This window comes from Cyanistes caeruleus, chromosome 1, assembly GCF_971803275.1.
Source record: "Cyanistes caeruleus chromosome 1, bCyaCae1.hap1.1, whole genome shotgun sequence".
NCBI classification, from domain to species: domain Eukaryota; kingdom Metazoa; phylum Chordata; class Aves; order Passeriformes; family Paridae; genus Cyanistes; species Cyanistes caeruleus.
In genome coordinates, this window is record NC_141701.1 from 110823492 (window position 1) to 110849141 (window position 25650).

Consider the following 25650-nt stretch of genomic DNA (forward strand, 5'->3'; position numbering starts at 1 on the left):
CATCTCTAGGGGTGCTCAAGTTCAGGTTAATAAGGCTTAGAGTAACCTGGTCTAGTAGAAGGTATCCCTGCTCACTGCAGTGGGATTGAACTAGACAACCTTGAAAGCTCCCTTCCAACCCAGACTCTTCTGTGATTCTATGGCATTAAAAACAATCAAAACAGAGGGCTGAAGTGTCCTCAGAAAGTCATACTAACAGCCTCACTATACCTACAAAATTTCTGATTTTAAAGGAGATGCACACAGCGTGCTCTTAAACTGACAATAACAGACTATGATTGTACCACTGGAAACTGTTTTTTCAGTACTCTACCCTTCAAAAACACTTTTCCTAATGTTTAGCCTAGAATGTTAGCCTATTCTAGACTAATGTTTAGTCTAGAATACCTTGGTTGAAATTTCTGCTCCTGGTGGGCATAGAAAAGAAGTTATTCCTATCTCATTCTAATTTCTCACATACTTGTGGACTGTTGTCATTCTCCTACTCTTACTCTTCCCTAATTAACCAACCTAAAATAATTCACTATTTCCTCAAGGTCCTTTGACATTCTGGTTGCTCTGTATGTGGTCCACATAATTTTTCATGTGCAGCATTCAAAACTAGCTTTACAACTGTTAGGCAAAGCAGAATTTCTTGCCAGGTCTTGCAAACTAATCCTCATAATACATCCTAGCAGAACACTTATCTTTTGATTTTTTGCAATAACAAGCTAAAGCTGACTCACACCCAGTCTGTGACCACTCAAACCTGAGTTACTATTGTACAAAATTTCTACCTAATCAGTTTGTCCTACCAACTGATTATTCTTGCCTAGGGCTGCATCTGTTTTGGCTGAATAACTTTCCATTTTTTTCATATTTCTAAGTGAAGATAATTTTTTATTTTGTCCCTGACCTCTATCATACCTACTCCCTCCCAGCCTGATACATATGTGAATTTGATAAGCATTTTCCCTTTTAAAAGCATGAATCCATGTCACCAGATTCTGAATGTGTGCAATCCAACTTGATACACATTTCTATTTTGATAGAAAACCACTCTGTAGCTCTGGTTTTCCAACAAGTGTTGCACACACCTAGCTGCAGACCAACATGGAAAACACATTATTAATTTCCATATGGGAAGCACATAAAAAGTTCCATAAAAAGATATACTGAATCTAGAGCTCTTCTCTATCCATAAGTAAGTCATGTGGTTCTTAGGGCAATCAGATTTTTGAGATGTGAGTCCCTGTTGCCAGTTACTCATCCCTATGTTATTTTTCAGGAATGTACAAATATATTTTTCACTATTTTTCTAAAAAAAAAATTTGCTTAATAATGTCATACCTTTTTTTTCTCCTTCCTCTCTCCACCAGGCTTTTCACTTTACAGCCCCCCTCTGTCCTACCTAGCATCCCTAACTTCTGAAATATGTTGATGACTGACACTGGGATTCTGTTTGCAAGAGCTTTAAATACTCTAGGACATAGTTAAAGAGAGAATTCACGTCAATTTGAAAATACATGGCTTAAACATTCTACTCTTTTCTTAACTGTGCATTCATTTCCTTATTTTACTACCTCAGTGAAATCTAGAAGGTACTGCCTTCCTGACACCTTTTGGTCTTCTCACTTTACAGTTAGAATACACTTTCTATTTCACACAATAAAAGACTTCTGGAGTGAGGTGGGGGTGGGGGCTATTTCTCTTGCTAGTTTCATTTCATCTCATGCTTGTCTTTCTGATTTTTTTCTCACATGTTGTACTTTTATTCTCAGCCCTAACAACCAACATAAAAGCTAACTTACTTTCTCCTTTCCTGGAGGTTTGTCTCTCCAATTTGAGTGATTTAGCCAAGCTGGTTTCTTAGCTCCAAGTTCATTGAAAACTGCCTTCCTGACTCCTGTGGGCTTCATGTTGATCATACTCTTTGTTTTGGCCCTGCAGATCACAAATCTCTCATCACTCTGCCATGTCCTGTAAGTCTCAACTAATGCCTACCCTGATCTTTTCAGCTACTTGTTTCTTTCTGGCTGTAATCAAAACTAGAACAGCCTTATTGCTCTGTGAAGACTTCTCCAGAAAATCTGGAAGGCTCAATTGTCTCCAGCCTTGTGTTCATGTAGGTATTCACATTCACAGGTGAGGGAGAGGAAACAAAAAGGCTGTGGCATAGGGACACTGCTTAAGTTACACACCCTGTCTCATGCAGCAAATGTCTCATCGTTATCAGTTCTTCACAGGGACCGTGTATGACCCAGACAGACACAGTTACAGCATCCTTGGTGCGAGCACCCTTTCACCCACCTGAAAACATGAGACCTTGTCTCTTCCCTGCCACTCCTGTGCCTAGGAGGGAATTTTATGTTAGTCACATGTGATTCATGAACTCTGGAATAGCGAAGCATGACAAGATGGAAGTTCTGCGTAGCAGTACAGCCTGTCACAGCCTCAGCTGCTGAACATACTGATATATTAATAAATGTGTATCTAGGCACCCCTCTTTGCAGTTCACTCACTCCTTGAACACTTAAACTTCTTCTGGCCTTCTTGTTGCTGACTCTTGTACACAGTTACTCAACTTTCTGCTGCAACTGCCATGGGCACATTTTCAAAATATTATTGCCTGTAGGACAGATAGAGGCTATGGATGCAAACCCACTCTGAGACAGTGTGAACAGCAGCTCAGTCACGAGTGCTGTGTTCTTTACTCCCATCACATGAGTAGCAAAGTAACCAGCAAAATTTTTATTACAATTCTCTTCAACTAAATCTCTTTTGTTCAAGTGCCAAAATTCACAGAGAGTCTGGTTTGCCCCAGACATTCACTCTAGCACTGTCCCCTTTCAGTCCTGGCCACCAGGACATCTATTTCCCAGATTTCAGACAGCCTGCTCCTAGAGCAGGATCAGACATGAGTCCTGGAAGGGGCACAAGAAAGCTTGCCCTCCAGCATAGCAAGGATGTGAAATGACAAGAGGCTGAGACAGACTGCTTTCCCATGCAGGGCAGGCCTTGGGCACAAGGAGCATAGTGAAGCACCAGTCTTGCTTTAAGGAGGGCCTCCCATGTCACCAACATCCCTCACAGCTTCCAGGAGTTTGGGAATCTGTAGAAATAGCCTCCTTATGCTCGCCATAGGCATACATGTCAGTTGGAAGATGTTGGCAAAGTGAATGTGAAGGAGGATCTCCAAGTATTTATTTGAACAATTCTTAGTCAACCTATACCCATTTAAAACTCTTGCCTATGCCCAGGGATGTCTAGGAAACAGGACAACATGTTGCAGATGCACTAGGAACACAACAAACTCCAGTTTGGAGGAGAGCACTGAGACAGAGTCCACAAAGACTACAACAGATCAGAAGTTGAACAAGTTGCCCAGATCTGCCGTGGCCTGTAGACAACTGGGCTCTGAGAGGGCTCAACAGTATGGGTGTCCAGACTCCACTGAAAACTGACACACTTATGACTTTTTGTTTCTTTAATGACTTAGCCAAGGCTGAAACATCCTGCTGCCATAGTACTGAGGTCCAGAACCAGGCAGAAGAAATTCAGTTAATGTCAGGATTCCTCCAACACTTCAGTAACACCAAGAGCCCTCCCCAGAGAAACACAGACAACAGGACTCTGGGCAGAGTTCCTCATTTACATCTTCAGTCTTGCAATGTTACTTGGGCTTCCGCTCAGGCTTAGCTACAGCTAACTCCAACTCCTGCACCTCCAGTCCCTGAGGCAGCTGACAAACAGCCTTCTCCCCTCAAGGAGCACAGCAGAGGAAGTCAGACCTCCAGTGACAGCAATGCATGGACAGGAGATCCCAAGGGCATTTTACAACAGCTCCAACGTCCTCCTGCCATCACAAACAGGTTCACTTGCAGAAACAAATCAGTTTTATTCTGCTTTCTTCCTGCTATTCTGAGGCCCCACAAAATGTCAAAATAAGAGCAGGCATAATAAATGACCTTACTGTCATACAAACATGCTTAAACAGTCTTAGTCTGTAGTACTTGGCCAAGCCAACCCCCTCTGCAGTTTGTTGCTCAGACTGATTTTAGCAAGCTGCAAACTGCAACTGATGCAGTTTGGAGAAGTAGCTTACTCATGGGTAATATACCACTTATTAAATAGAATGGTACTAAACTAATTCAATAATGAGGGCCAGATATAAGCCCCACTAAACATCAATGCAGTAAAGTGAGAGATTGAACAGTAGCAGGGACCATTCCCTTTGAGACATTTTCAGTGTCCAGATTTTTTTCTGAAATACAAAAATGGAAAAATGCATGTGAACTTTTTGCCTCTCATTCTAACACAGCTGTCCTTCATTCATTGACACTCCACTGCAATATTGGCCAACTGATGCTCAACTCTCTTCTATCAGCATTATTGCAGTCACTTCTTCATGCATAGAAATACAGCTCATTCATCCACGTAATCAAATCAGCTCTGAAGAAACAGAGTCATTCCTCAGTAAGAGAAAGAAGGACTGCTAAGTGGGAGTGGGCTGTTTCTACAATTATACTCTTAAACAAGTGTAACCAATTACTGTTCGGGTGAGCACCACTGAATTACAATCACAGAGATAATTGTGTCTGAACACTTGCACATTCCATGAGTAGGATGTAAATTTCATTTATGAGGTTTTTAACTTACTATTCCATTGAAATTAGAAAGAAATAAAATCATAGCATTCAGAGCTATTGTTTCAGGCTGTTTGCAAACTCCAGTGACCATCTTTTCAAACCTTTGCCAGCAATCATATACTTCACTTTATAGTCACTGATAGTCACTTTTCTCATAAATAAATTCTTTCAGGGCAATAATAAAAATAAATACACTCTCCTGAGAAAAATATCAGATTGCCAAACCATTGTGACACAGCCAAACAAACTTTAGCTGAGATTGTGTAATCTCAACAATCGCTGTTGTTAAATTGCAGAATGGTTTTAGCTGAGAATTATTTCAGCTATTACCAAATTCATCTTATACCTTTTATCAAAGGATTTCAGAAACTAAAAGAAACAATAATCATCATTCCATCTTATTTTCTAAAAACAGCTTTAGAGCTTAGTGACAAAATTCAGAAGAAATGCAAGACTTAAATCTCGCCACTCCTTCTACTTGCTGCGCTTTGCTGCTTTGCTTCAATTAGGGTTTGTTGATTGCCCAATACAAATGTAGTTCCTATGCAGCTGAACAATAACACAACCAATATTATGAGGCCAAATGCTGTCTAAAACAAGCACATCCCAGCATTCTCCTCCTCACAGGCATGGCTGCACTTGAGTCTTTCAAAACACTTGAAAATTACAATTGCAATAGGTATTCTACTTGGAATCGTCTTAGGGACAAATAATATTTGCATCCAGAACTCCTAATTTGCTTCTTATATGTAAAAACAAACATTACAACCTGGAACACCTAGTGCTGGCTAGCCCTGCTGCCCACTTTGCAGGCCTTGCTGAGGGAGCTGGACAAGGACAGGTCTGTGGGGGAGCTGACGCTTTACTTTGGGTTCTGCTCCCCCTCCTGCTTTACTTGTCAGCTGTGTGCTCGCACAGGGGGCTTCGCCACCTCTCCAATGCCCCTGCCCGGTGTTGTGTCCCCTCTGCGCTCCACTCGGTGGGAAATCAGCGGGGAAAGCAGCCCCACAGCATGCCCAGTGTGTACGCAGTATGTCCGCACCGTGTGCGGTGTGCACAGGACACACAGCCACACGCACACGCACCGAGGGCCCCACACTCTCGGGACAGAGACGCCCCTCTGCCCGCCCGGGAAGCCGCGGCCCTTCTGCACGGGCCTCATCTGTGCCGCCATCCCGGGATCAGGAGCCTACCGACGGGGGCCTTGCTCCAGCCATGCCGCTGGCGGCGGCTGGCAGCGCCCAGGACCCGCTCCCGTTTGCGTGGGACCGTGCCCGGCTGGGACCGTGCCCGGCTGGGGCCCGACGCCCACACGCAGCCCTCGTCTCGCCCGCGGCGGCGCTCCGGGCTGTGGGTGGCCCCGCGGGGCTGACGCAGGCGGCGGGCGGGCAGGAGGGAGGGAGTAAGAGAGGGAGGAGCCCGTGATGGCCGGTGCCGCCGCCGTCGCGCTGTCCCTCGCTGCGCTGCCGGCCACCGCCACCGCCGCCCCTCCGCCGCTGTCAGCTCCCGAACACCGCGCCGCCGCCATGGCCGAGGAGGAGGCTCCCAGCGAAGGGTGAGTGGAGCGGCCGCGGGGTGAGCCCTGTTCTCTCCGAGGCCGTCCTGGCCGGCGGCAGGAAACCTTTCGGGGCGCCCGGGCCGTGCCGTGCCGCCGCGGGCGCTGCTGGCCCGCCTCCTCCCGCTGCCGGCCCGTCTGCCCGCGGCGCCTATGGGCTGCGGGGCGGCGGCGGCCGGCCCCTGTGCCGGGGGCTGCATGGGCTCCGCGCTCCGCTCCGGCCCTGCCGGCATCGCCGCTCGGGCGCTCCCCGGCGTGCGGGCACACTGCCTGCCATGTTTTCGTGCCGCACAGCCCGCCCTCCTGCCATGGCTTCCCGCCTTCTGGCAAGGGCAGGCTCCCGGCAGCGTTTGCCGCCGGCTGCCTGCGAGCCCCGTGTCCCCGCTGCTTCGCCTTCTGCTCTGGAGCCCCGCCGTGGCTGGGCAGCTGTTGTCATTGCACACCTGCCTGCAGGCGCGTCCCTGCGCGTTTTCTGCCGCTTTGCTTTGGCGTAGGTACGCACTCCGACTGTCAGCCGCCCTTCCCTTTGCTCCCCAGACGTCACAGGGCTGTATACAGTGCTGGCCCATGCTCCGGTGTGCCTCTGCGGCTCTATCTGTGCCTACAGATACCCCGTCTTCTCTTTCCATCCATTCTATACGTTCACTTTGATGTAGAGCGGACAGGACACTTGTCAGCCTCTCTGTGTAGTCATTCTGTACTTTATGTAAATAGGAGATGAGAGCACATCTATAAATTACAAGCATACGCTGTTGCTGTAACTTTTCCAGTGCTTTATGCTGTCTCTGCTAACTTCTTCTTTCCTTGCACTGTCCCAGGGCATTCACATCTACTGAAATAATATGGCATAAGTTACCCTGCCCCTGCTCTGAACAGATATCTCTAATACTTGTTTGTAACCACTTAAACCCCTGATATGACTTTATTATAGCTAGTAATCATTCTTCTGTCTGAAGTTACATAGTTCCACACTTTATCTCTTGTGTGTGTACATTCAAATGGTTGTGTACAAGTTACTCATCAATGGGCTGTTCTTCAATTCACATGTTCTTTACTCAAGTATGCCTTCTTAGTGTATGCTTTATGTCTTGTTACATTTAAGCTTCCATTGTAGACCCATTTTTATACCCTTCCATTGCCCCCAAATATGTTGTCTGCCTCTGTAGAATAATACAGTCATCCTATCTCTGAGTTTGTTTACCACATGTACTTAATTTATTTGCTGGTCACTTATCTCAAAGTTTATTCCATCGTATTTATGGTTCTAGTCCAAACATTGCTCTATCAGAATATATCTAGCTCTGCTTTAGTCATACATGTGCTTTATTCCTTCTGTCAGATGTGTAAATATGCTTTGTATGCATTGTTTACATGAATTTGTCTCTTTCTGTACACTTTAAATATCAGGCGATGTATCCCATTGCTGATTGCCCAGTCCTCAAAAACTCATTTCTTGCCGTCTCTTCTACATCTCCCTTCTTGCATAACTAAGTCTTGTGTTATTTTGAGAAATCAGACTTAAAATTCTTCAGCTATTTGCATGAAAACCATGCCATGCATTCATGACATCTTAATTAAGGGTATTGCTATTTGCATGTTGTCATGTTTTGTGTCTGTTCTGTTACCTGTCAAAACTACCTGCACCCTCCATCTTGTTCTCTGTTTAGTCCTTTTTGCAGCATGGGATTTTGCTTTTCATCTTACATGTTTTCCTGCTCTGCCAGCAGAGTCTGACTAGATCCAGACTATCCATCTTTTCCAAATTCCCTGTTATGCCATTATCACCCTATGTACACAGCATTCTTATTTCAAATGTGAACTCCAAAACCTACCCTTTCAAAGCCCTAAGCAATTTTGTCTACTCTATAACTCTGCACTCTCCTCCTTTCCTCAAACTTAAAATAGCTTTCCAAAATCTTCTCCTTCACACAACCTCTGCCTTCTGCAACATTACCCACTTGAAACTACAAGTGAAACCCTTCTTGGTTCTGTGTTCTTTCTGACCTCTTCACAGTCTTAAATACAAGTAGTTTGTAAAGCTTCTTGTTGCTGGTTTACAGGTTTTCTAAGTACAAGTCTTAAAATAGCTCTGCCTCAGCCTGTTTTGTTTGTGTGTTCATTCAGCGCATTAGCCTGAACTGCATTAGCTGTCTGGTTTGATCACACAGAGTGCTGAGTGCTGCTGAGACAGTGCCAGCCACCCTCAACTCGAGTTGCCTTTCAGGATTGCGGGATCGTAACACTCGTTGATCTGGAACTAGGGTTAGGCTGAATTTTCAAGAGGATTATTGCAAGTTTCTCATGTGGTTTACACAGCTGGATGGCTTTTAAGGGGTGTTGATTTTCAGAACTTCTGAATGATTAGATGTTGATGTGGTATTTTTCTGTGTAAGCCTCCCAACGCACTAAAGATTTCTAAGAATAAAATCTCATCATCTTTTTCCATGAATTCAGAAAACACATTTGTGTTGAAGTGTTAGGGCTTTTATTGGTTGGTTTCTAGCAATAATTAAAATCAGCATTTGTCCATCTTTTGAAGTTAAGTAAAGCTCAGTACCCGGGGGAAGTTTATAAACAAGAGAAATATGTTAAATAATTTTTCATTTAGAATGCCGTGGCAGTGGTAGGAAGTTCAATATACCATCAAACCCCTAGATTAAATGACTAGTGACAGGTGCACACAAAGAATAAATGCAAAGTTTATCTGCTTTGAAAACAGTAGTGTGACTCAATTTGTTATGCAATGATGCTTGCTTTGTTGCAGTTTGGTAACTGTGCAAAGCATGGTGGAAACAGAATAACAGTAGTTCAGTTACTTTCTGGAAGATCTCAGCTGAAAAATATTCATGAAAAATATTCATGGCCCTGTCCTAACTTTGAATTAGAAGATTAACTAAACAAATGTTTTAGTAGTCACAATGACAGTGATTGCTTGGTTAACATGTCACCTGCTACTGATTTCCAAACCTGTTTACAGCCTTGGACCTCCTCTCTGTAAGTTTTAGATGGAGACTTCTGCCTGTGAGGCAGACAGCCTAGTGTGAGCCTTTTGCCAGTTTTGAATTCACTTATTTACTCTGGATGCAGCAGGACTGCTTCTGGCTTGTAATATAACTAGGAAGAACAGCTGCTAAATGTGTGTATACATTCAGAAAAAAGATTCCCCAAACTGCAATACTGGGGTTTTTTTCCCCCCTCTGAGATAAGTGGGATAGTTTTCTTTAAAACAGAACTTCAGGGCATCTGCAGTTACAAGCCCACATCAAATTACTTGTAAGTGGCCTTTGGTCTCATAAAATAGTTGGAGTGAAGGTAAAGACATAGACTCTAACACCAGTGTTCACAATTATTTTTGTGTTACCTTTCAAGCTTGTTTGTATTACAGAACTTAATTTTGAAGTGAGCTGTTTGATTAATAAAAGAGGAATAGTTTATTAGGCTTGATAGAGCCTCTGTCTTCTTAGTAGGATGGTTCACTGTATTACAGCGTGATGGGACACTCAACTCAGAATTTCTGCTGGAATTTTTTGCTGGTTACACGATCTAGGTTTTAAAGCAAACTGAGTGGGTAGACTGCTGAAAGCAGAGTCCTGCTTACTTTTCTTCTTTCCCATGGTAAAGATGACTGAATGCAGGCTTGGTAGCTACAACTTGCATTTTTAAAAAACTGAGTGAGATGTAAGTGCAGTGTGAAAAGCAGATGTGGGAGAAGGTTAAAGGTCATTTCCTTCCTCTTTTCTGATTTTGTCTTCTTGGCTGGCAATGTTGTGTCAGTCACAGCCTCAGTACTTAATGCCTTTTGTGTTACATGCATGAGCTCATCAGAAAGTATTTGTATGAGCAGGTTTTCATGCACTTATGGGATTATTTCTAATGGTTTCTGGTACTTGTATGAATTTGGGGAGGGAAGATCTGTGTTCATGAAGATCTCTCATCTTCTAATGCAGACTAAAGGGAGAGAGGGAAAGATGGCAAAATGTAACAGGGGCTATCTTTTCATTCTGGGGGCAGAAGAAAGATGCTCATAACCCCATTTCCAAGTATCAAGCAAAGACATTTCTTCAGAGGCTGCCGAAGTAGACTTAAGGGAGATCTTAGCCCCAGTGGAAATGACAGTGAAGCTATAAATCCAGATGTGCAACTAGCCGTGGGGCTGCTGTAGTGCTGGTGACTATGGGTCATTGTAGAACACAAATTTTAGCCAGTATTGCATGTATTTGGGTGTATAAAAAGTTGTTTTAGAGCCTGCTGGGGGCTTTTAGGCCCAGTTAGAGACTTACCTCTTTGAATGGGACAGTGCCTGTGTGCCAGGGATTCTCTGATTGTTCTGAACCTCTGTGGGAGACTCTGAACAACTCCTCCAACTGATAAACTACTAAAATATATTTTCTTTTATATAGTGGTTTATTAGGATTTTTTGCTGAGGAAATTTTGATTCTTGTGTTTCATAACTTCTGAGTATTTACTTGCAATTCTGACATTCTTTTGGGATGTTTTTTTGGTACATGATTTGCATTGACAGCCAGGGAGAGGAGGGCATGGGAGGAAAGGTGAGTGTCCGCGTTTATATTGGCTCAGAAAGATCCAGATGAGAAGCTGAGCAGCAGGAGAGAGGTCACTAGAGAAGAGAGATTTGTGAGTCAGTAAAGCTGTGTAAGGGAATGAGGTCGATCTGGAATAAGGTTAAGAGGGTAAAAGGAGGATTTTAAGTGGCAGCATGAACACATGGTGGTATGGTGAGGAATGGCAGAGAAGGAAGGTGTTCTGAGTGTGTTGTACAAGAAAAATTAAGATGATAGGAGACTACAGAAAGGAGGGGAAGATGTGGGAATTAAAAAAACACATTCTCTAAAGAAGATGCAAGAGCACGTGTTGCCATTGAGAAAGTCTGCTCATACATTGAAGTGAGGGAGAGAAGGGTGTGGCAAAAGGCAAAACACAGAAATGGGGTGGGTTAGTGCTCTAACAGACCATTGTGGAATTGGCTACCTTTAGTAATTTGGTGTCATACTGACACAAAAGTCTTCTTAATTATATCTTTATCTTTCCGTAAGGGAACTTTTGATGTGATAGCTTTTTAAACCCATTTGACTTCTTAACTATTTTGAAGACTACTTGCACTTCTTCACACCTGAAGCATTTGTGGTGTAAGCATGTAGAGAAAATAGTCTGTTATCAAAAGGGTTGCACACCTCTTAGGTTTTCCAGAAAATGGAAATGGGGATAGGTAGTCCAAAATGTTGATTACCAGTTCTTGCATTTTGACATAGGTAACTCTTTGTCAACTTAGGTGACTGTGATAAAGGAACACATTATAGAAGCTGCTCCAGTGAATTGCAGTGAAACAACTCTCAGTGTGTATTTATACTTGTGTACAAGTGGGGTTTGTGTATAGCGTGTTTGGAGCTGAGGGAAGTGATCATATGCTTTATATAGTCTTATATCTGTGTTCTTATATGGGCCCTTATGAAAAAGTGAAAGCATTCACCTCCTAATCTTGTAATCTTAATTGTGCATGCATGATACACAATGGAATTTTACCAAAAGAGAAGCAGGGTGGGGTGTGAGTGGGCAATGGTACAGGTTAGTGAGAGGTGCCTGTTGCATGCGTGCTTTGCTCTTGTCCAGTTTGATGGAATTTGGAAACGGGCTGAAATTTGAACTGCTGGCATTGTAAGTAAGAGAAGGCTGACAAGGATTAAGCCAGGTTGAAGTCATGCAATATCTGAAGGGCAGCAGGAGTACATCAGTTGATGTATGAATAAAATAAAAGCAGTAGAAAGTTGAATAACATCTGAGGGTATCAAGAGGAAATTTTAATTACACTTTGCTTCGCACATTCTTACTGCAATGTGCAGTGTGTTGTTTGTAAAAACACTTGAAATGTGTGGCATTGCCAAGTTCTATCAGACACAGAGTTTACTGTGGATGGGGCAGAGGTAGGACCTCTGTGGTACCTAACCCATGGTCTCTGTCACAAGGGTGAGGAGCTTTAGTGGGGCTGTGCAGCTTGCCCCTTGCTTCTTCTCTGCATCTTTATCTCTATTTTCTTTGTTGTTACATACGTGGTATGTAGTTGCTAATATGTATGTATTCTTTTTAATTTTATTTTTTTTTAGCTTTTAAATAGGAATGTGAAACTGAGTTGGGTGCTATCACAGCTTTTTTGTAAGCAGTGTAAGCATTGCACATTGCAGGCTTGGGTGACACTCTATGGGTAAACTTCATTCTTGTGGTACATACTGAAAAAGCACTTGCCCTGAAACGGAGACCTTTGGGTATAGCTAGAAAGAGGGTCGAAGATTACAGAAGCATAGAAAAAAGGATGCATATAGTTAAAAAAAAAAAAAAAAAAAAAAAAAAAAAGGCAGAGCTGGGAAATGCAGAAGAAGGGGGGAGGGGGCTGCAATGATGTGAGTTACACTGCAAGATGTACCTGTGTCTGAGGTCCAACATGGGAGACAGCAGAATTGTAGGTCCTTTCCACTTCATGAGTGCTCAGGTTGCTCAAATGACTTAAAATAAGCACAGTAAACTTTAATATCTGTAAAATTTCCAGAAAATCTCATTGGTTCTGGATTCATGTCCATGAGGTACATTTTCAAGTTAATTTTGATAAGTGATAGTTAATTTTGATAAAAACAGTAATAAAACTTGCTTCTGGATTTTTATATTAATTCTGATGTTGAATGTTCTGAACACAGAGTTCAAGATGCAGTAAATACGTGAGGAATGCATTGTTTTCACCTCTGCCCTAATGAAGAGCAGTGTTCTGCAATAACCTATCATGGGTTTTGTGTTGGAATGGGGCTGATGTATGTTACACTTCCTAGAAATATTATGCAGAGGTTTTCAAAACATTCTGTTTTAATGTTACTGAAGTATCCAAGAGTTTCACAACATCTAATTGCATGGAACATCTTGGCTCAAAACTCATCTAAACAGAGCTTTATGGGCAGGGTTATAATGTCATCTGGGAAAAAAAAAAGTTGTTATCCTTTTCTAACCTGTTGACAATGATTTCGTCCATTTTTGTCTCCTCATGAAAACAGTAAATAGACATTTCTTAAAGCAAGGAGATTTTTTGTTCCCATACCTTATTCCTAATACTTGCTTCTGGGTCTTGCCTCTTCAGTATGCACTTCAAGGCCATTCCCTGAGGATTTTTAGTCTGTTCAATGAAAGTGAAACATGGAACATTTTTCTTCTCCTGATTTTTGTCTGCAACTGCCAGAGTGTTTTGTCCTAGGAACATCTCATTCAAATTGTTGTGGTTGCTACATCTGAATTCTCTTGTACATGCAGAATCTTTGTCCCTGGATATACAGCCTTCACAACAACAGTTACTGTGTATGCCTGAATGAGACTGAGTATATTCAGTGTTGTCAGAAGACAGAAACATTAAAGAACATGCTGCACTTCAGGGACAGGAATGAAGGACTTCAAGGACTTCTAAAATTGCTTATGCTCTTAAGATTGTCATGAAATCATATCCTGAGCCTTGTTGCAGAAACATCCCTGCCTAGTTAAATGTGGACTTGATGTCATGATTATATGTTACTGTCTGTCAGTGGCAGCTCTGACTTAAAAGCTTGATGTCCCCCACCTTGACTCACAGTCTTTCTTACCACCGTGTTAATTTATAGGTCTGCTGGTTAACTTTCTGGCTTTTCTGTAACTGGGTTAAACCAGAACTATCTGGTTTAAAATCTAGTGCTTTTTAAACCTGAATTTCACAAATTTGGCACAGAGAACAGCAACCAAGATGGACCTTGGATATAGTGATTACTACAAAGTTTTTCTTTACATGTTAGGGGGTTTTGCCGTGGTGGTGTTGCTGGTAACTGTTAACAAAGAAGGATCGATTCTTGCCATAATCAGTCATGTAAACAGCACCCAGTATTCTCATATTGCAGGCCATTAAATTAATAAAATGGGAAAGGAAAAGTTTATTATAACTCAATTCTGTCATGGATAGAAATGAGCCAGATATAAACCTGCTACTTTTCTCTGACATTTTGACACAGAAAGTTCTGTTTGATTGTGTCATCCTTGACTGTTTCTTTTGCTTTTTATTGTTTCAGGTTATTACCTGTAGACTAGAAATTTAGTAACCAAATATAGAATTTGGTCTGAAAACTTGGTTGTGTTGGTGGTGGAAGAAAGCATCCTATGTACCTCTTAAGTTTTGTGTAAGCTACTGCTGATGCTGAGGAAAATGCAGAAAGCATCCAGTAAAAAGGAGATAAAATGGTAAAAGGATATCTGTATTACTTCAGTTAAGCATCCATCCTGTGTTAACTGTAAAGTGTTTATAAAGCGTTATAAGAAAATGGTTTTATTTTTTAAATTAACGCTTGGCCATGAATTTGATATGCTGACCTCTTCCCCAGTTATGAATACCTGATGCATCTTTTCACTCCTCCATTTTTTTGCCCATTCTTAGTATTTCTGTAACCACTGAAAGGGCTGAATGAGTTGTGAGACATATCATGGCCTTTTTATGGGATGAGGTTTATGTAAGACCGAGGCTTATGTAAGACCTTGGAAGAGTGAACCTTATGTTGCTGATATTTAGATTTCAAAATATTGGCAATTTTGAATTCCTTTGCTAGCACAGTACTGCAAAAATACATTATGCATAAACAAGAGGGTAAAATCTGAGCTGCCTTCCCAATAGCTTACCTTTGTTTTTTCTGTTACAGTGCAAGAGTCTCTTAATTTGGAGCTAGCCAGCTCGAATTTCTGGGTGCTTATAACTGCATTGTCTGCTGAAAGACCCTGAAAAATCCCAATGCCATTCCTCTTGGTGCTGGGCAGAAACTAAAAAATTCTCTGCATTAATTTGTTTTTCTTTCATTACTTACTCCTAAATGGCTGAAATTAATTCTGAGAGTCAGGAGAGGAGAGGGTTAGGGTTTTTGAGAGCTCAGCTTCATTCTAATAAGATTTAAGGGCAAAGGGTAAAGCTTTTTAAGTTTTTGAACTTGCTCCCTAGCTAAGATCTTGGTAGTTTGCAATATTGTCTGCAAAAGTTTGATTAAAAATATTAAATACATTTGTTTCCTAAGAGCAAGACGAATTGCAGCTCTGTTGCTTGTGCATTCAGTTACTTTCCCATAATCCTGCAGCTCTGTTGCTTGTGCATTCAGTTACTTTCCCATAATCCTTCCTTTGCAAGTTACTGTGTATTTGTTGTATAACCTGAGCTCTGGCTTCCTTACTGATGTAATTTTTAAATCCAGATAATTCTTTGTGACAGGAAAATCTGTTCTCCACACTCCTGTCACTGCTGCATGTTATTTGGTCTGTATTTGGAGTTTTGTTTACCATACTAGCTTCAAAATTCTTAGTGAAAAGCTGATTTTATATTCAACACTTTAGAAAGGTTTTTGCATGTCCTGTCTTGGTGGGTCAGAAAATTTTGACAGGTGATCATGTAGCAAATGGTATTGTATTCATTTACTCTGGTTTGGTGGAGTTCTTTTACCTTTTTGCAACCTGTTTGCAAACCCCAGGTTTTTTGATTTGCTATTCTGCCAGACTTTCCACAGATCATGACAACTAGGTCTGCAGTGCTGGGGAGATCCCTCCATTGAATGATGTCAAGCTTCCTACATCTTGTAAGCCATGCATTCGTATAACTGTAATGTAGCTTGTAATGTAAGCTTGAAAGGTGAGAGAATGAGCTCCATTTCTGTACATTTATATCTCCTGGACAGAGTTATAAGCAACTTCTGCTGAATATTTTTATGTGGTAGAGCTTCCAATTTTTAAATCCACGTTACAATCCAGAAGTCAAATAGACTGTTCAGCTGTTTTAATACATACCTCATTGGTAAAACATACATTTTCAATTCTTCATCAGTATCTAAACTTTTACAAACTTTTTGTGAATATGCTAAATTTGTATTTGTAACTGGCTGCAGATCCATTAATTGTCTTGCATGGAATCAATTCTCACCAAGCTGAATAGGGTTAATGGAGCTGACAGAAAGGTAACTGTGGTACAACCAATTTGCCACGTTCTTCATTTGGTTTGATCTGAGTAGTGGAGGTGAATGGTTGTGTCAGGCTCACGGTACCTCTGCCTCTACTTGATTCTTAGTTCTTTTGAAAGTTACCCCCGGGGAATTCAAGCAGTGCTGTGACTGCAAGTTCTTGATTCAAATTAACATTCAAGCAGCTAAGGACAAGCAGTATTGTCCTGAGCTACACTTAAAACAATGTTCATTCACACATCAAGTGTCAAAATACAGTAATAATTATATATTTTTATCCTTTCTTTTGCTTGCAACCAGGGTCTCAGAACACTTGCTCCAACCAGCCACTGTGTTAGATCCTGCCTGGTGGCTTGGCCCCTGCACGTGGTGCTTGCAGCTCCACTTTGTCAGATGTTTGTGCATGTGTTCCTTTTGTTTGCATTATTTATTACTGTATTTGATCATCAGCATAGGCTACTAATGGTTCCCACTAATCTTCTAGTCTCACACTAATCACTTTGACTTTCACTAAGGTCGTTCAGTGGGTGTTTCCAGGGCTTTCCCTTACCTTCTGGTCTCATTCCCTAGATGTGTTAGAAGTGTGGAAGTCTGTGTGGAGGTCTGTCGGCAAAGAGAGTGACTCCTTTGAATGCCTGGCAGGCCAGCAGCCCTCTACCCCACCTGCTAGTCTCCGATTTTTCCAGTCTCTGTTACTCCAGACATTTTCAGATAGATGTGAAAAACATAACAAACTGAAGATGCGAGGAATCACCCTCTGCGATGCTTTGCCCTGCTCCTGGTTATTGATTATTTTAGCATGGATGTGAGCACTGGTTTGTGTTACTACATGGCCACAAACAAATACACAGGTTAAATTCCACTGGTTATGTGCCTTGGTAATTTGATGTGTAACACCTGTAAATATATTTGGTAAAAAATTATAACAATTTGGGCTGTCAGTTGCCAGATTTATTTCACACTTTCTGGAATAGCAAGTAGCTGAGGCCAGTGGGCCTGAAACTTTTAACTCCTTGAAATACAAGATTCTGCACTTGACTTTCTGTAAAAGGACAGGTGGGAACAGAGTGCAGGGGAAGTGGTGGGTGATGAGAGCAGTGTGGGGTCTGCCTCTTCTGGCAGTGGGTATCTCACAATGTGAAGCTACTGCTGGAATCATTTGTTTTCTTTCATAACTCATCTCCATTGCTGGTGTGCATACTGTTTTGAAAGGCCCATTGCTTCATTTTTGACATTATGTAGCACTTACAGCTTTATATAACAGAAATAAAAATGATAGACCATGTAAGCAATGGATGTTCCTGTATGCATTTAGAAGATACATTTAGCACAGATGTACAGAAGAAATGTTACAACTATAGCTTTCCAAAGCTATTCAGAAAAATTTTTCAAATAGATTAAATAGATGTTTATTCTCCATGTGTGGAAAACATCTAGCAATGTGGTAAATCATTTTTGGAAGGAGGCAAACAAAGGATTAAGTCTTGAATATAGGCAACTAAATATTTTCTTTCTAAAATAACGTTTCTAGAAAAGGCTTACTTTTTTTTTCCTGAAAGCCATCACTGTTTACTCTTTTAGTTCAGCAAGTACAATAGCACAGAATTGCAAACATAGCTTTAATTTTAAAAGCGTCAGCTTGCTAACTGTATTTGTCAAACTATACATGTATGCAATGTCTCTTCTGAATTAAAATCTAAGTATTTCTAAACAATTCTTATAACTAACCAAAGGAATGGGCAACTTTCCCATTCTGATGCTTTTTCCTAAATAATTTTCCTAAGTATCCAGGTGCCTTCCTAGGACTAGGAAATACAATTCTGGGACTATGATATGTAGATGTCACTTCTATTTCATTGTGGCCATATCCCTGCACTGTTTTCTTGTTGATGTGTTGCAGCTTTACATTTCTGTAAATAAATAAAATCTTTAAAGTATTTTATGTATTTTATTTGTTGATTCAGTGGTTTTTCTGAGAAGAAACAGTACACAGAGTTTCAGTTCAGGGGAAACAGTGACTGGTTTTGTTTCTTACCTAAGAGTTAAGAATGAAAATGCCTAGTTGAGCATATTACTAGCAGAAAGATTGACTCAGAAGAGTGGTAACCTAGCTGTTGTTTAATAATTTACCAGAGTAATTCATAGCACTGGACACAATTAGTGTTATTGTTAAACTCGGATTTCACAATGACTTGTGGGTAAAAATACTTTTGGCTTGTCCCAGCTTTAACTTCTTAAAAATCTTTTAAATAAATGCATAATTTAACATGGAAGCAGAATACTTGGATGCCCATTTTCCTATAAGGTGCTAAATTCCTTCATTTCATAGCTTGCATGAGCACATGGCATGGAAGGATGTACAACCATCTGTTCCCAGCCCCTCCATTAAAATGGTGATAACAGTTCCCATGGTCCCTCCTTATAACAATTCTGGTGATCTGGTGGGTCAGGAGGGTTATTTACAGAACAGCCAGATATCAGTGTAGGGGAGTAAATAATGCTAAATAGCAATGGGCCTGTTTGATTGGATGATTAATCCTTTCTGGTCGGATATGGTTTGGGGCTTTTTTGTCTTAATGTCCCCTCACAGGTTTCTATGAATCTGAATAATGCTGCTGGCAGTTGCATTTTGCATTCCCAGAAAACCTTCCATGTCATATGATAAACTTCGGGAGCCATGCAGCTGTAGTAGGTCAGCCCCTTGGAATGTGTGGGGACAATCCTTCGGATAAAGAATCTGTGGGGCCTTATTGATGTGTTGTGCACACTGAAAAACTGGACATTAGTAACCTAATAGTCTTTCAGTACTGGTTGTTGTATAACTAATACTGTCAGTGTTCAGTCATGAAAATTCTGTAACTGGAAAGCAGTTCAGTGTAGAAAAGGAGTGCTAGAGAAAGTTGATTTGGTGACTGACATCCTCTTCCCTGTGAGGAATGGTCGTGCAGCGGCAGCTTTGCACTGGTAGTCTAAGCCACTTCAAAATCAGGTGAGAGATGGAAAAACAAGATTCCATCTTAAAAACAAGGGCTAAACAAGCACCCAGGAAGAGCTGTACCAAATTGCTGTATCCTTTGCAGGACTGGGTGAGGCAAGGCTGCCAGCTGAGTCATTCCCCCTCCTCTCATGGTCAAGCTGGCAGTACCAAGATAGTAACTGACAGCTGGAAAAGCAGCTTCTGTTGAGGGAATTGCTTGTTTGTTTTCCTCTGAGACTTTGTTTCTAAGTTCATAATTAAGGTCCTAGGTTTTTGCTTTGCTGGAAAAACCTGCTTATTTTTCACTTTTAAATTTGGAGTAAATTAGGTTAGGTTGGTGAACACAGAGCTTACTGCTTTTTTGGAAATAATAGGTTCATGCAAGGTTATGCTTGTGCAGGCAGACTTCCAAAGGAACTTGAGAGGAGGCTGGAAACTCCAGTGATTGTTACATATCCTGCCAAGCTTGTTTGGGTCGATGTGAGGGCTCATGTCTCCAGATCAGTATGCTGTGATAGGAGGGCATGGTGGAAAAACTGTTTACCCTTTGAAGAATGTCCCTGTTTGTGATGACACTTTTTATAAAGTCAGGAAAAAATGAATTCCCTCCCACTGCAAAATCATGTTCTTCACACCATGTGCTTAATGTGGGCTCTCTTATGAAGATCAGCAAAATAAATGTCTTCAAAGCTTCAGTGCCAAAAATTACCATGCTGCTCAAGACATTTTTATTCTGTGTTGCTGTTTTAGGTTTGGATGGTTATTCAGCTGGCTTCCTGCCTGGTGTCCCACATCACTGCTGCACCTTAAAGAGGCTGAGGACAAAATGCTAAAATGTAAGTCTTTGGTTTTTAGTAAGTTTCATAGATAAAACTAGATTTTCTATAGATTTACATTAAATATAATGAAAGAAGTTTTTCAATATGTCTTTTACACTGAAATAAACAGGTTCAAATTACGTTTTCATTTTTCACTTAAGTAGGTATTTTATTAGAAGCTCTCTCCTTTGAAAGGAGCTCCTATTTAAAACAATGGTTTCAGTAGAGTGTCATTTATATTTTGTCAGGCGTGTCTAGCAACATAATTTTTCCCCATTTTTTCTTCAGGTATTGCAAGCATATACAATAAACGATATGTGTACATATCTAATGGAAACAAAATATGGACTCTGACGTTCTCTCCAGACCTTTCAAATAAAACTCCCCTTGTTCTCCTGCATGGGTTTGGAGGAGGTGTTGGACTGTGGGCTCTCAACTTTGAAGATCTCTGTGGGAACAGGACCGTTCATGCTTTCGACCTCTTGGGATTTGGACGTAGCAGTAGACCACACTTTGACACTGATGCTCGGGAAGCTGAAAATCAGTTTGTGGAATCCATAGAAGAATGGAGAAAGGAGGTGGGACTAGAAAAGATGATTTTGCTTGGACACAACCTAGGTGGATTCCTGGCTGCTGCTTACTCCTTAAAATATCCATCAAGGTATGTGAAAATAAAGGAATAAAAGGATTCCTTTATTTACTATTCCAAATAGTATTTGACTATCGATTTTAATACATATTTTCTCTCATCAAGCTCTTATAGATAATCTTTATGTAGATGACTGTGATGATTTAAAGAGATGATACTGAATTTTAAGACCAAAGTATTAATTGTATGGTTTGTTTCCAGGTGAATGAAATAGGTAGATATGGTAAACGTGATTTTCTGTGTACTTTTCCATACCTCTTCAATTCAGTATCCCCTTGCTGTATTATAAGGTGAAATAGCAGTGAATATATTTATGGGTGAATGTTTCGCCTCAAAGATTGTTTGGTGAAGGGAAAATAGGCCTGTTCCTGACAAACTTCCCACTCTTATGGATAACATTGAAACTGATGAATATAATTCCCCTATACACTAGCAGTCAGCCTGGTGCCAGCAGAATAATGTAAAAATTATTTTAATGACTCTTTGATTTAAATTGTCTGTATGCCACTTCATATTTCTTTGCAAGACAACCCATCTGCAGCAGTTCTCTAATTGTATTTCATCAGCATTTTCTGCACCATGTTGTGTCCAACAGTTAATAGAGTTTTTTTTTCTCCTTAAAGTAATAATTTGTTTCTTTTATATATCTGGTTTTAAGTCCGGTTATATATCACCTGCTGAGCTAGGATGTCACCAACTGAGGCAATTCTGTATCAAAAAAAGGACAGTGCTTTTGTTGGGATAACATAGTGGTCTCATATGAAAAACTGAATATAAGCTTAACTCTTATCATATAGCAAATTCTGTATTATATTAAACATATTTTTTTCTATTTGTGTCAAGTTTTACTGTTTCTTTGTTTCTCACTTGGATATATTTGAAGTAATTTCATGCATTATTTTCTCCTCAAACACTTTGCCTTTTCCTTTCTAAATGGACAATAGTTAGTACAAGTGGCTGGAAATTTTGTGTGAAAATAGGTGTGCTTCTAAATCCAGAATTGCAATAAAGAAATGCAGTCCTTTGCTTTAGGGGTATAAACCTATTATCCTTTTTGTTATAAGCCAACTTCTGGCTAACTGTAGCTAGCTTTTTGTAGGGATCACTTTTAAGATCCTTGCCTCTTTTCCCAAAATATCTGTAAATGGCACTGTCCTACGAGATGGCATATTGGTTTTGCCCATTTCTAACTTACATCAAAAGTGATGCTTTATTTTCATGCCTCACTGTGCTTAAGTTGGGGTTAATTAGTTTGGAGATAGTTCAGTTTGTGCTCTCCCATTACTAATGTTTCTCTGCAATTGAACTAAGACCACCAAAATAGCAAATTTACTGTTAGGGTCTTAAAAGAGCATTGAATCAAGTGATAAATATAGCACAGCTTTCAGCCAGGTTATCTAACAATGCATTAGAGGCTTAAGGGATTCTGGATACATATTGTTAGGAAAGTAGATCTGTTTCTCCAAGCATAGATGATCCTTTAATTTGCTACACTGTACCAGAGTCGTTCATGGAAAATCCGAGGCTACTAATCCAAAAAGATTCCCATTTAGCATACTGCCAAGTTGAAGTGGGCCATGATTTTCAAATACTGCAATTTCTGGACATTCACTTTTGGAGTGATTCTTATGGTCAACTTCCCATTATCCGGGGTTATGTTTTAGGCTTGATTACCAAAAGGAGAAATGCCAAACAGGAAGGAAAGTATTAAGAAAGGAAACATCAAGAAAAGCTTGCTCTATTTTTATGCATTTATTTGCTGCATTATACTTAATGCCACGGTTTGTGCTCAGAATGTGTGGCTGAATGGCTTCTCATTGCTTGCAGTGCTGTGCCTCTGGTCTCTCCTGCTTGGTTTGTACAATTAGATTCTACCCTGTCCTCTCTTACTGTTGCTGTTTGCTGCCGGGTGTGAGTATGCTCATAGATGAGCAAACAACCAAGAAACATCTTTGTGAGGTTAATCCTTTCCAACCCTTCATTCCAAGCACAGGGTTTTGGTTTCCCAGCTGATCATAATCCAGAAATAACTTTTGGGATCAGTTCTTCATCATTTTAGGTACTGGTAACTCCCCTGTGTTAATATATTCTCGTGGCTTTAACAGTGAAGGAATTAATGAAGAAAAAAGTAAAGATAAAAAGTTAAGATAAATATATAAAACCATAGGTGGATTTTGGTTAGATAAGGCTTTTAGTATCTAGTCCAGTTGTTAACCCATCACTTCTGAGTCCACTGGTAACCTGTGTCCTTAAGCACTTCCTTGAGCATAGTATCATAAAATACAGGTATAGGTCAGAAGGGACCTAAAGTATCTAATTCCAATCGCCCTGCCATCAACAGGGACACCTCCAACTAGACCAGATTGAACAAGACAGCCTGTTCCAGTGCTTGACAGCCCTTTCAGTGAAGAAATTTTTCCTAGTATCCAATCTAAACCTCCTTGAGGCTGTTTCCTCATGTCCTATTGCTTGCTACTTGGGATAAGAGACCAACACCCACCTTGCTACAACCTCCTGACAGGTAGTTGTAGAGAATGATAATTAGGAAGCTGACATGGAAAATCATCTTTAAATGGAAAACTACAGTTAGGAGTCACTTTCTTTCAGAAATCACCACTATCTAGGACAGTTAAGAGTAGGTGTTACTAAGTGATTAAACGGAAAAGGGACAATTAAAGAGAAAGGGACAATTCTAATCCGCCAGGATGAATTACAGTTTTGCTTCAGGGGGGCCCACAGCATGAAGTGATCAATAGTTGCATGTGCTGGAAACTCCTATAATGCTCTCTTTACTGATATTCCTTTGAGTAATAGTTTTACAAATTGCCTCTCTGATGTTTTCTTTCATGACCTAAAATCAATAAATTTAGAAGACTACTTCTAGTCTTATTCTGCCTTTTTTAGTTCAAATTTTACTTTGATGAGACGATTTTTCAGTTAAATTGTGTCTCTTCTTTGAACAGAGATCTTAGACTTCTAGAAACTTCACTTTAATGAAACAGATGCAATTATGCTCTTCTCTGTCAAATTAAACTGTTCCTGCAAATGATGTTGACTGAGCATTTAGATTAGGCTAATTTTAAAACCAGAAACAAGACTACCCTTTCTTTCAAATGTTTGTGACGGTGAGTATCTGTAAAATATTGAGTTTCTCCTTGTGACACATGCTTCCGTGTTTCTGGTTCATTCATATGATCAGGTGCAATTCACTCTAATTAGTAACTGAAATAAAAACAGTTTATGAATCAGAAACTATGTGATAGAAGTGACTAAAGTAGGCTATATGTTTGTATCTGTGAAACAGATAGCACATTTTCATCATGCTCAGTTGAAGAAAAGCTACTGTACTTTAAAACACTGAACCTTTTTTGCCAACAGGGTCAAGCATCTTATCTTAGTGGAGCCATGGGGTTTTCCAGAGAGGCCTGACAATGCTGAACACGAAAGACCAATTCCAATCTGGATCAAAGCACTAGGAGCTATATTGAGTCCATTTAATCCATTAGCTGGGCTAAGAATAGCAGGACCCTTTGGTGAGTTTTAGCTACTCTTAAATGCCATTTCTATTTTGGTTAAACATAAACATGGAGCAGACAACACATTATGATAAACTTTTTTGTAAGTCTGGATCACCCACAGAGGAAAAAGTTGGAAGGGAAAGTGGGAGAGGTTGAAGAAAGTTGGAACTCTTTAGGGAAGAAGGTAAACTCTTGCTATTAAAAATACTAGTACAATAGTTTATAGCAAGCTATACTATGTGATCTGTACAGGCTTCACTTTTATTGAGTTGGATTATGCAAATGTCTGTTGGGGAACCCTGACAGAGAGGCATGAATGTGAAAGGGCTTTTTCTGATTGCCTCTGATCACAGTCCATTTAGCCTCCCTTCTAATTCCAGTTTGATGAACAAATGGAATTTCCAAATTCCCTTAACATTATAAGTCAGTCTCTCATAAATGCAAAAATCTTTGGTCTGAGTTTAAAAAAGTTGAAACTGAATTTTTTCCATTAGCCATTTGCTTGTTACTCTAGCAAATCTTGTGGGCCTCACTGGTGTCATACGTCATGGTGGCAGTTCGTATTTCCATTTTTTCAACAGCACTGATGGAATGGTAAATAAACTTTCTATACCCTAATACTAGGGCTAAGTGGGCCTGACCAAAAATACTATGGTTTTAGTTCAGCTGTGTTGGAGTCTGGAATACAGGGTGTGTATGGGAATGGGGCGAAGAGCGTAATAAAATCTGAAAGTCATTCTATGTGTTCCTTCCAGAGGAGAAAGAGGTTGTCTATCTGTTACTCTCTCTGCTACACAAGTATCTTCTGGAGAGGCTTGCAAACAGATATCCTTCAGGCCCCTCACGAGTTATAATTAACTCACCTCTTCATCGTTTTTGGTATTCAGTCTGAAGATAAACTCGTGAGATTTCTAGGCTTTGTTTACATTTAAACCACATCTGTTTCCTGAATCTATTTCTATAGAAGATATATTTTAATATGCTACATATGCTGATTTGTTTGTTTCTTTTCAAAAGTGTGACAAATTTAGTTTTTCAGACAAGCAACATGTTTTATACAAACAGATGATTTTTTTTAAGTAAAATGCTAATTTGGTTAACAAAACAACCTGGGAAATATTGAGTGATATGCACTGATTTAATGTGTTCTATCCCATAACAAGAGCATACATAAATCAATCCACATGGGAAAATTCAAAGCTGAAATTTTCTTCCTTAGCAATAAGTGTAGTCAAACCATGCTGCAGAAGCAGACTCTGTCTTTGCAAGGTGTCCCCAAACCTAGCCTCACTTATAGGTTGCCATGGAGGACCATGCCTTTAAAAAATTTCATCTGTTTCTCTGCCCTGGTAAAAAAAGTTTTCCTTCACCAGCTGAAGTTCTTGACAGGTGAAACATAGTTCTTGGAGAAGGGTAGGTCTAAACACTGTGCTGCAAGTTGGCATCAGACCTAACCTGATGAAAGCATTGAACTGAACCCAGGTTTCATTCCACACGCAAATGT

The 25650-nt window shown here is 40.5% G+C and overlaps 2 protein-coding genes across 5 annotated transcripts in view; one reads left to right on the forward strand and one right to left on the reverse strand.

The window, feature by feature from the left end:
* Positions 1–25650, reverse strand: part of ANO10 (anoctamin 10) — a 243284-nt gene that overhangs the window by 135827 nt on the left and 81807 nt on the right. The window lies entirely within an intron of this gene.
* The window catches only part of ABHD5 (abhydrolase domain containing 5, lysophosphatidic acid acyltransferase), a 28563-nt gene continuing 8604 nt past the window's right edge, over positions 5692–25650 (forward strand). Inside the window, exons 1-4 of one of the 2 annotated variants that reach the window (XM_086850272.1) lie at positions 5692–6183; positions 19912–19997; positions 20268–20640; positions 24007–24161. In XM_086850272.1, the coding sequence (XP_086706398.1) occupies positions 6053–6183; positions 19912–19997; positions 20268–20640; positions 24007–24161 (745 nt within the window). In that variant the 5' untranslated portion in view covers positions 5692–6052. Of the gene's footprint in view, positions 6184–15337; positions 15490–19911; positions 19998–20267; positions 20641–24006; positions 24162–25650 lie in introns of those variants that run through there. The other variant, XM_086850275.1, reaches the window with a different exon arrangement.